This window comes from Colossoma macropomum, unplaced genomic scaffold, assembly GCF_904425465.1.
Source record: "Colossoma macropomum unplaced genomic scaffold, Colossoma_macropomum, whole genome shotgun sequence".
NCBI lineage: Eukaryota > Metazoa > Chordata > Actinopteri > Characiformes > Serrasalmidae > Colossoma > Colossoma macropomum.
Window position 1 is genome coordinate 42,330,629 of NW_023494789.1, and position 12,067 is coordinate 42,342,695.

The following is a 12,067-nucleotide window of genomic DNA, read 5'->3' on the forward strand; positions in this document are numbered from 1 at the left end:
TGGCAGATAAACAGTCCTGAAATATGGGATCCCCCATTCCTATCATCCAAGCATACTATATGTATTCAAATGTGTGTTTAGCAAAATACATGACAACAATATGGAGAACAATTTCTGCCACTTAAAAAAGACCACATGGTATGTCATCATAATGACTTAGTATCATTAGAATATATATAGTATATATCTCATAATAATGAGATGCTAAGTAATAATTATGACATAGTAAGTCATAATTATGACATCAGGTCTTGTTACTAGGACCTACTAAGATACTAAGACATAGTAAGTCATAATTATGACATAGTAAGTCATTATTGTGAGCTGCTAAGTCATAATTATGAGAAAGTAAGTCATTATTGTGAGTTGCTAAGTGATAATTATGAGAAAGTAAGTCATAATTCAGGCCAATATTAAGTCATATTTATGACATTATTGTGAGATATTAAGGTATTATTATTATTATTAGATCAAATCTCATTATTATGAGATGCTAAGTCATAATTATGACACAGTGAGTCATAAATATGAGATACTAAGCCGTTATTATGACAGTCATTATTATGAGATATTAGGTCAAAACTTTGAGATCAAATCTCATTGTTTTGAGATGCTAAGTCATAATTATGACATAGTAAGTGATTATTATCAGATCCTAAGTCATAATTATGTGAAACTAATTCATATCTATGACATGCTAAGTCATAATTGTGGGATATTAGGTCATAATTATAACACAGTAAGTCATTATTATGAGAAAGTAAGTCATAATTATGGCACAGTCATTGTTATGAAACATTAGGTCAGAATTATGAGATGAGATCTCATTATTTTGAGATACTAAGTCATAATTATGAAATGCTAATTCATAATCATTAGATGCTAATTCATACCTGTGATATGCTAAGTCATAATCACGAGATACTAATTCATAATTATAACATAATCAGTATTTTGAGATTATGATTGTCATAACTATTAGATCAAATCTCATTATTTTGAGATGCTAAGTCATAGTTCTGAGAGAGTAAGTCACAATTATGAGATTCTAAATCATAATCATGGGACATTTTCTCATTAGTATGCCTTACTAAATGCCAATATGTTTTTTTCCCCCCAGTGGCTGAGAATTGGAACACCGCCACAGCACAATGGCCGCGCAGTGCGCTCCCTCGCTAGGCAGCGCGTGTGAATTTAGGACGCGCCCGCCCGGCCTCGCCTCGCTTTTCACTTCCAGGTTTCCGAGCGCCGCGGTCCACTCACAATTCAACACGAACGGCATCGCGCAGATAAATGCGCCTCCCACTCCAAAAAGTCCTCTTCCTGCATGCACTGCCACGTTAGAGAGAAAACCTCCCGACAAACACACCTTTCACACACACACACGCACAGACAGACCTGCTCCGCTCTCAACTCGTCGCCCGGCCTGAAATCATGATGCTGAAGCTGGTGCTGCTGTGCGCCCTGGCGGTGTCCGCGGAGATCACGGAGGAAGAGGACGTGCTGGTGCTGAAGAAGAGCAACTTCGAGGAGGCGCTCAAAGCGCACCCCAACATCCTCGTCGAGTTTTGTAAGTACACTTGGAGGGATTTTTGCATGGCAGGAGCCCTCCCTCGGAGCCTGCTGCCCTGATTGGTGCCGTTTGTGCGAGTCAGCTTCTTATTCGCCCAGCTTGTTGTTCGAATTTCCCCGTTCCACCTTAAATGGTGCAGCAGCTACATTCTGGTGCCTGAGGCCAGAATGTAACTGCTGCACCATTTAAGGTGGAACGGGGAAATGCGAAAAGGAAGCCAACTTCAGCCTTGTGTTTGTCGCGCTTGTGCCGGCACGTAGGCAAAAATAAAAGCAAACTAGAAGTTAGTGATGCTTAGCTAGATGGTTCTTCAAGGGTTCTTTAATAAAGACACCATGAACGCTCAAAGAACCATTTGCATCTGTGAATATGTTCTGCATAGCCCTAAAAATGTCTGCATAGAACCATATTCAACACATTCCCCATGCAGGGGAACATGTAGATCGCTCTTTAAGTGCTCATGGTTCTATATAGAACCCCTTTTTTAACAGTGTATGCATTCACTAACGCTGGCCTGGGGACATGCATTTCTACCACTACTCACTAGTGCATGCATTTGATGCTACCTAATGCATGCATTTCCCCGTGGGCTGAGAGGTGCATGCATTTCTATTCAAACTGAACCTCACTAACACGGAAGGCATGCATTTCTGCTTCTACAGGAAGTATACAGGGTAAGCCGGTGCGTGCATTTCTAACCTGGGCCTTGCAAATGAGTTAGAAACCTTTTCTCTGACCATTTGTAGGACATACAGCACTTAATCCTTATGAACACAGCTAAAACTAATGTAATGCCTCTTTTAGGCCTCCAGTGGTGGTTATAAACAGGGTGGCCAATGCAAATGCACAGGTCAAAGCAAAGCTAGCTATGTGGGCATGTTTTGCTTTCTGGAATATTAAAAACTTGATCCAGAACATCACTTAAGATCACTACACCTTCCTGTTTCTCTAATCATGCTTTATAGTGGCCTGTGTACATTTGCATTGCTTTAGGTTGGACTTAAACTTGGCTCAGTGCTGCTTGAAAGTCTTATGTTTTGTGTTTTAGCTGCTTTTTGCTTAAAAAATACATGTGACTTTATCACAGTGGTGGTTTTCAGTGTCAGTCCAAGCTGTACATTTGAATAAAGTAGCTTTTATTGCCATATATTTGTATTAGGACGTATAAAAGACTAATAGTTGTTAACAAAAGACCAGATAAAGTTGTGAATCGCTGGTCTGAGTCTCCATTTTGGATTTTGCCCCCTCCCTCCCAGTGGAGGTTCATGAAAGTTTTCCAAGTGCTGCCCACTCACAAAGCTCCACGAGTTTTCACAGTGCAGTGGGCGGGGTTAGCACACAGGGGGGCGTGTCGTTAGCTCCGCCCCTTTCCCTTGGTAGGTTGACGTGTACATCAGCATGAACTCTTATGAGGCACGTCAGCAGCCAGAAATGTCCTTTTAATGTTGTTCAGACGTTAAAAAAAGCCCTCGGCACGTGCAGGTGACCGTTCCAACAGTGCTGAGGGTGACCAGTGTGGACATGAACCTTGGACTTTCACCCTACAACACAGCAGAGTTGTGGCAATTCTAATGTATGACTAATACAGGGAAGTTCAGGTTGGGCTGATGAAATCACAGCTCGGTTCAGCTTGGCATGATTGGTCAGATCTGCTAATGAGCATCTCTGGTGGAGAACAGCTCCGAGAGCATGAGGGGCAACCGCTGAGAGGAGCCGAGATGCAAAGGTGGAACCTGTCACCAGATAGGAGTGAAGTTAGGAGACATATCCAGCTACGGGTGGAGAGTGTAATGATATTTATCGTTATTATGGTTAAATTGGTGTAAAACACTTTCCCAAGCATATCGAGGTGCATATCGTGCTTAAATAACACGGACCAGCTGTTTATTTGGATTTAGCCCAGTGCAGTATCACTGTATTCATAGTTTTTGGTGGTATTTTGATAGTATGTGGCCTTTTTTGAATTGTGTGTGAAGGCAGGCCAGTTTTGTTTGTTCCTAATAAACAGCCCTTTTCTCATAGACCTGCTTAATATGCACAATAAAACCAAATAAAATGGGCAAAAAAAATTTGATTGTCCAGCTTTGCTTGCTTTCTAAATCCACTTTTTGAGTAGAAAATTTGCCAGGATGTGTACATTCTAAACTACTTTATTTACTGTGTTTATTGTCTATTCATTTATGTACACACCAGTTACACCAAGGCATGATTGTTAAACACACACATACTGCTATACATTCATATGTTAATCTGTGTTCTCATTGGTTGTCACAGATGCACCATGGTGCGGTCACTGCAAAGCCCTGGCGCCCGAATATGCCAAAGCTGCAGGAATGCTCAAAGCCGAGGGTTCGGACATCCGCCTGGCCAAAGTGGACGCCACTGAAGAGACAGACCTTGCGCAGGAGTTTGGGGTGCGCGGTTATCCCACCATCAAATTCTTCAAGGGAGGAGAGAAAGGTTCCCCCAAAGAATATTCAGGTGAGTCAGATGGGGGTGATGTGGCTGAACTACTGCAGTCATGATTACAGTGGTCACTGTCAGTTGTTTTTGAGTCATCTAGTGGTTACTATGACATTTAATTGAGTAATACACTTTAGAAAGTGAGTAAAATGGACTTAACTGAACAACAATGAACCATGCAGAGTTGCACACAGATTCCAAAATATGTTTAAATGGGGGAAAAATAGGCCTTTATGATGACTTTGAATGTAATGTTTTCAAATTGTAGGGAAAAAAATGTATAATAAAAAATATAATATAGAGGGTTTGTTCAGACAGTGACTATATGTGAAAACACTGTGGCAGTGCATATAATGCGTATACATCAGGCTCTCTTCTTGCTGTAAGAGTGACCAGTAGAATAATTATGCAATATTGATCACATAAACTGTCAGATAATCACCACCAGTATTATATGAAGGTAATTTCTATTCAGTTATTGTAAAATTGGATTTAATTGGGTGATCATGACAGCCCTAATCATAACAGACGCTAATTCGTTGGGTATTTGCTGCAGCTGTGCTTTATTAATCTTTTTCTTTTGTCATTTGAAATAATTGTGTTTAGTTTTTGGTGTTATTTTAGTTTTATTACAGTTTTTGATTTTCTTTCCGTGCTTGTATCTATATTACCATAGTGTATTTACATATAGTCGCTGTCTATCCATTTGTGTTGTTTTTAACCTCTTACTGTCGATTGATATGAGGTTATTTTTACCAGGTCTGTCCTCTAATTGGGTCATTAAAGTGTTTTAAATTGGTCAGTGAAAGGCATCTTAATACTCACTCATGTGGTGTCCACTTCAGGGCCTTTCCCATTCTGACACATGGCATAAGGAAAGTGCAGTGGTGAGATCTATAAGCGATACTAATGATGCACTAAGCAGTGTGAGTAAAGCGGGGGGTTCAGGCTCGGAAGACCCCGATGCCTTTAGCATGAGTGCCACGACTCTGAAACGTGCGGCTCATTCTGTACGTGTGTTAGTGAGTGTTTTCCCGCGGCCCCTCCTCCGCTTCCCGAGATTCCTCCGGCCGGCTGAGAGATGTGCGGGTCCTCACGTTGCCTGTGGTCTGCTTCTCCAGCAGGGGGCGGGGTCTGTGGCTTCACTCTCAGTTTTCTTCTCTCAGCGCAGTGTAACCGGAGCCGGTAGGAACTCCTCCGGCTTGCTCCAGACTAATCCACTCTCAGCACTGCAGCTGTGAGGGTTTCTAGAACCGGGATAGAGTCAAAGCTGCTGAACTTCTGGATCTCTCGGTGCAGTTCCACATACCGCATTGTACTGTGAACACTTGGACAAACAATTTAAAAACCCATTTGAAAAGTTTTAGGGGCACCAGAAGTTTGGTGGGAGAATCGCTCTTGCAGTTTGAACCATTTTAGATTCACTAGAATTTGGCCTATCATTGTTAAACCTGTCATGAAAAGTTTAGCTGATGGTGAATTGCTATATAAATCATTGCGATTGACATTTTACATTTTTTTTGTTCACTCTATATAGTGAATGAAGTACAAGCCTAAAGTGGCCAAACTGGCCGGTTGATTATTTTAGTTCCTTCCTGTTGACATACTTTGTAGCTCCCAACTGAAGACATTAACAGCTCAACTTGAAATAAGCAAATGTTACTCATTGCCACCCTCCAAAGACGTTAACATGCCCATATCCTACATGTCTCTTGTGTTTTAGGACCACTTATGATATTTGTTGGTTTTATCTACCAAAAACATTCATAATTCATCTTCTCTTTATTCCTTGGAATCAAACAGGCTGTTTTGGTTGCTGTGCCTTTCAAAATTGACATGTACATGTTCTTTGCTCTGATTGGTTTCTCATTCAAACGACACTCCTAATATCTTATAACTTTAGTATAAATGAGTGGAGCTGAAACTGACTCAGGCTGAACTGAAAGATGTATGTATGTAAATGGATGGTTTTTCATGACATCACAAAAAGGGCTTCAGAATCAACTGACTTAGTTTGGTTTCCATATATATAGTCTTTAGGCATTGAAATAAATGGCATGTTATGCAAGTTTAACAATGTTTACTACATCCAAATTTTATTTCAGAAACGGTGAGAAAAAAACATTGATTTTCCAACATCAGATAAACAAACATTACTCTTTGCTGTCCTCTAAAGGTTTTATAGCACCAATCAGAACTGTTGTTGTTGTAGAACCTGTAAATGAAAAATGCATCTGAGACACATTACAAGTAGTGGCCTCAACCCCATGCATAAAAATGCGCCTTAGGCTACGTTTACACAGCAGGTAAAAGTGGCCCAAATCTGATTTTCTCATCAAATCCGATTTTGTTTTTGTTTGGCTGTTCACATTATCTTTTATATGTGACCTGTATGCGACATCAGTCTGAACAGATCACGCTCCTAAACCGACCCGCATGCGCAAAAGAACAATGCTGGCTCCTCCAGAGGTAAACAGTCATGACAGCCAGCGAACGCCAGTCGCTCCCGCAGCTTTCAGTTTCATCTTCGCCAGCATTGCATGAGCGAGTATAAGGTTCCAGTGGTTGACAGCTGGACTCATCACCCAGAATGTGTTCGAGTTCGCCGAAAAAGGGCACGTTATTCGGCCACAGCCACTTCTTTCGTTCGTGTCCTCGGATTCTTGAAACTGTTCTCTGATGCTGCAGCCTCGGTTTCCTCCGTCCGCGTTCGGCCGTTTCGTTTGAACACGGAGCGGCTGCTATAAGTCTCTTCTAATTTTTTTAGTACAGAAACATCAGCCTTTATGAGTCTCAGCAGCAAATTATGACGAATGTTGAGTTGGACTGATGTAAAAGTTGCATGAATTCTGATTTGGCTGTTGAGACTGAGTCGCGTTGCCGGAGATCGGATACGTATCGGATTTCAGTACCACATATGAAAGCGTCTCACATCAGAATTGAAAATGTCAAATTGAGTGCGTTTTTGCTGTTCACACTGCCACACAGATGACACATCTGTGTCACATTTGAGGAAAAAGTTTGGATTTGGGCCACTTTTAGCTGCTGTGTAAACGTAGCCTAATTCACCTGGTTGTGATGCAGACATATGGCTGTGAAAACTAAAATAATTGAATTACCTGACAGGCTGAAGTTTAGTGCTTAATTGAAATTGAACGTCTTTCAGAACTAAGCTAAGTTCAGGGCTAGCAACTCTGATTTTCAAGATCCAGAGTAAGTCTAAACTTGGACTAAACAAAGGTTTTTAATGGGGATTCATCACTGGCTGTGGAGTTTAGTTTAAGCTCTTGTCTGTTTATTACAATTATTTTTCCAGTATTGAATCAGAGTTTGCATAGTCAGTGAGCTCAGGCTGACCTGAAGTCTGCCTGGTGACCCACACTGTTGCTGTGGCATTGCATCAACACTTCCTGCCCTCAGCTCCAGGGCTCTGCTCTACTGAACTGTTACCAACAGCTGAGGCAGAACTCCTCCCACAGCAATGTGGCTTGTGTTGTGGTAGTTTCCATATTTGGGCATTTATAAAAAAAATAAAAAAAAACCATTTAAAAGTTGTGAAGCGTTCACAGATCTTCCCCTTTTTTCTGTAAGGAGTTTCGTTATGATCTGAAAACGTTCACTCCTCAGTCTATATATAGAAGCTGAGCGGCAGAAAAACAGCCTGATGTGAATGAATCATGGTTGTGATGTCATAGAACAGGGGTCATTAGTCTGTTGCAGAAACAGCCTGTTTTTTCAAGGGATAAAATAGAGGTTAGAAAATAGTCATGAAAAATATAATTACTTTGTGTAAATGAACAGTCAATTCAGTGCCAGGTCCAGCCATCCTAAGACAGTAGTTTTAGCTGTGCTGATGCTACAATTAAACATTGCATCCTGGCCCAAATGTCCCTTCAGTACTGCATTACTTCACAACATGAAAAAGCTGGTTATTACTGAACTCCTAATCTATATAATCCAGCCAAACGAAGAACTGCCAGTTGAAGATCACCAATTGTTGTTTCTGGCTCCTGTTAACCAGTGTACGGCTTCATATTCTCTATATTTGAACTACATTCTGCCCTCACTAGATGAGGCCCACAGGTAGCTAATAGTCTAACAGGCTGCGTCAATAAGATGAAGGCCAAAAAACCTACTAAGCGCAAGTACATGAATGGAAATGACGGCGCTTGACCAACACATTGCGAACGCACGACCATTCTCAGAATGGCCAAACTCAGAATTGCAATTATGTTGTATAAATTGTGGTTCAGGCCTGTTTTTTTTTTTTTTTGGCCAAAAGACCAGAATATCCACTTTTTCTGGCTTGAGGCTTGACCCCTTAACATAGTGCACGAGAAAGCCCGTAAGTTGTGGTTATAATGTCACAACACATGCAGGGTTGGTTGCCTCTGATTGGACGTTTTTGCGATTTCGATATAAAAAAGATTAATCTTTCAGCCCTAGTTCTTATGTTACTGTCGGGGTTAAACACTCAATACTGAAGGGGGCGATAGAGGGAAAGTATGATCAGTTTGCAATTATTATGATGCATCAACTTCAAACATGTATCATAAAGCCAGTTGGCAACACTCAGTCATGTTGTTTACTGTGTAAATTGACTTTCTGCTCTGTTGTCTGTGTGTTTGCTCAGTGCCAGTCGTACTGTTTGTCTCTCTGTAACTGCTCGTGTTTGTTCGGTCATGTCACCTCTCTGCTTCTGTTTTGTGTGAACGTGCAGCTGGACGGCAGGCCGATGACATCGTGAACTGGCTGAAGAAGCGGACGGGGCCAGCGGCCACCCCGCTGACAGAGGTCACCCAGGCCGAGTCACTCATCGCTGACAATGAGGTCGCAGTCATCGGCTTTTTCAAGGTGGGCTTTGTTTATATCAGCAGACTTGGGCAGCTTAGTTAGTGGTGTTTGAGCTGGTCAGCGTTTGTATACAGTCGCTGTTGGAGCAAAATCTCACGTTCCCAAATAGTTTTGGACCCTTTCTGGTGGTCCTTTCATGATAAAATTTTAGCACAAGGCAAAAAATCAAAACTGGACTTTTCAGATTATTAAAAAAAATGAAAAACAGTTCCAAGCTTTTTACGTGATTATGATAATATGTAGAGGATTATAAGAGAATCTCAAAACTTGATTAAAGGGTTTCATAAATCTGAAGGTTTCACATGCCCACATCAATTCATGAACGTGTTTTTTTTTGGTAGCTGCTCTTTGTGGCATTTGCATTGTCATGATGAATGAACTAATATTTGTATCATTTAAGACTACTCAGAGTGGTTTGGTGTGAAGTGGTTCAGATTTCTTTACAGTGGTGGTGATAGGAACCAGGGGTCACCATGACTACAACAGAAATAACCACAAGTGAACCTACACGTGCTTTATGAGTTTTATATGGATTGTTGATGGTGAAATAGTGATAGATCTGGTTCCTATCACCACCACTGTGAACAATTCTGACTCAGCAAGTTTCTGTTGAATGGAGCTTTTCACACCAAACCACTCTGAATGACTCTGTTTACATCTTAACCACTTAATTATGTGGGATTTTTAAAAAATCAACGGAATTTTATATGGAATGTTAGCATTTTAGAGCTATGTGTTCTTTTCAAATGACAGGGAGGTATTTGGCTGTTTTGTATCCAAAAGCATTTTTTCCTCCTCCAGAGTCGTCTAGACTTCAAGGCAAAAATGATATCAGATGTATCTGGGGGGAGGGCCAATCAGATTTCACTGCCAGTCTAAACACAGCTAAAACTTCTACAGGCAGTCAAGGTTGTACATTAGCTCGAACAGCTGTATGAATTGCTTTTTTAAGTGTAATAATTCCTTAACAGCAATGCCAGCACTTGTTTGCTGGAGTTTGCAGTCCGTGGGGCATTTGTTTATGAGTGTTTCTCAGGTGGACTGAAGCTGGCTTTTTGTTCTCATTTCTGTTGTGGTAGGATGTGGAGTCTGATGGTGCTAAGGCCTTTATTAAAGCAGCAGAGGCCGTCGACGACATTCCATTCGGCATCAGCTCAGACGATGCTGTCTTCTCCAAGTTTGAGGTCACCAAAGATGCTGTTGTGCTCTTCAAGAAGGTATTTATTATACTCTGATATTTCTGCTCTCTCTGTTCATAGGTGGTTCTGTCTGCAGGATCTGAAAACTCTTGCAAGAAACACTGTAGGAGAACATTAATAAAATAAAATTAAAACATTTTTTTAACCTTTATTTAACCAGGATAATCAAATTGAGATTAAAAATCTCTTTCACAAGTGAGCCGCACCCAAGAAGGCAGCGCATAACATAATTAAATAAATAACATAAACAAACACACACACACCCACAACCAACAAAATCAAATTAAAAACAAAGACAATGGTACAATTCTTTAATAGTTATCTTGAAATCGGTCAAGGTTTCAAATGTTTCTGCAGATCATTCCCCACACATGAAGCTCTGTGTGTGCATCACAGCTCTCAGTGCTGCTACTCCTGACACAGAATGTAAAGCTTGCTGTATGTCTCCACTTCTTTATGTGATGTATGTGTATGAGGGTAATCTGTATCTGTAGCAGGGTAACACGACCCTGACAGCCTTACGTTCTCACCCGGGTGGTCTGACGTGCCCCCGCTGTGCTAATATTAGCCCCGACCCGGTGGGTGCAGAGACGCTCCTGCAGCGTCCTGCCTGCTTTTGGGCCTGTTTGGGTTCAGCATTATTTGGCACCTGATTAACCCCCTTCCTTTAACCCAGAGGGGTCTTCACACAGACCCCTCACAGCATTTGAGTAGTGATTCATTTAAAGAGGTGTTACTTAATCGCCAGTGTCTCCAGGGTTTCGTAAATCAGACGTGTATTCTTAGATAGCAGTTATGATGGACGGATGCTTGATGGTTTTCTCAGCCTTATCGTAGTTTCTCATGTTTGGTAATGTCTGCCTAATTATTGATTGGAGGTGGAGCTTGTGGCTGCGCATACTGGTAGTTATTTTAGATGTTTTAGCGTACTTTCACATCTTCAAAAATTCACAAGAGACTTTAAGGTCTAGACGTTTTGGGGATTTGGAGACCTCTCTGGTGGAAATGTGTTACTGCACGCGTTACTTTTGTAGCATGGTTTGCGTTTTGGACAGATTTTAAAGAGAACTGTTGTCATCACATCTTCATCAGTATAATGTTGATTTTTGAGGTCATTTGAGGCCTAAACATCAAGCTGGTCCTTCTTTTTTAGCCTGTGTGTGATGTTAATACGTAAAGATGTATGTGATGTATAAACCTCCAGGCTTTACAGGGAGTCTCGAAGCAGCATACACACCATATCTTAGCTATTTCTAACTCCTGACTCTAGTTGATCTGATGAATCATGGCTAATATGAACAGGAGTATGAACCAACAAGGTGGAAAAAGGGCACGTTAACTTTCAGTAATCTCTAATAGAGTTGTTAATGGGTGCAGGAAATTTTCATGTAGCTCTGTAAAATTCAACATTTTACAATTCTATTTTATTTTTTCTGAACTCCTCCTTTTAAGCAGGTTTTAAGTGTGTTGTGTATTGGACTTGTTAGGAAAGTCACTTCTGCCATCGTTAGTGGGCCGGGCTACGTTTCTAGCTGTAATTAGTTGCTTGTGTCAGAGCTGTGAAGGAGCATCACCATTATGTAAGAAATGACCTTTAGCTCTGAGGTAATCTGGGTCAACTGACCCCAGCTTCGATGATGCAAACCTGGTTTATAATAGCGTCTGACTTTAAATTACCCAGACTCTACTGCAGGAAAATGTTCTAGACTTTCTGAGCTGAGAATATGAACATCAACCTGATCAATATGAGCAACTAAGCAGCTTTTCGCCAATAATTAACTTTTCAAATATGTTCATGCTGGCTTCTCCTAGGCCTTTTGAAAGGCCCATATCCCATTTTTCTTCAAATTTTTCCCCCCAGTGGTCCATTTATGATATTTGTATGGTTTCATTCATGTCATTCATTCATAACTTATTTTTCATGACCATTTTCCATCCTCTCTTTATCTCTCAGAATTAAACCGTCTGTTTTTGTTAT

The 12,067-nt window shown here is 40.9% G+C and overlaps 1 protein-coding gene across 1 annotated transcript in view; it reads left to right on the top strand.

Annotated features, from left to right (window-relative positions):
* Positions 1-1,293: 1,293 nt before the first annotated feature.
* p4hb (prolyl 4-hydroxylase, beta polypeptide) overlaps positions 1,294-12,067 on the top strand; it is a 28,334-nt gene continuing 17,560 nt past the window's right edge. The window contains exons 1-4 of the mRNA XM_036571389.1: positions 1,294-1,570; positions 3,848-4,054; positions 8,757-8,890; positions 9,970-10,107. Of these exons, the coding sequence (XP_036427282.1) occupies positions 1,435-1,570; positions 3,848-4,054; positions 8,757-8,890; positions 9,970-10,107 (615 nt within the window). The 5' untranslated portion in view covers positions 1,294-1,434. The remainder of the gene's footprint in view (positions 1,571-3,847; positions 4,055-8,756; positions 8,891-9,969; positions 10,108-12,067) is intronic.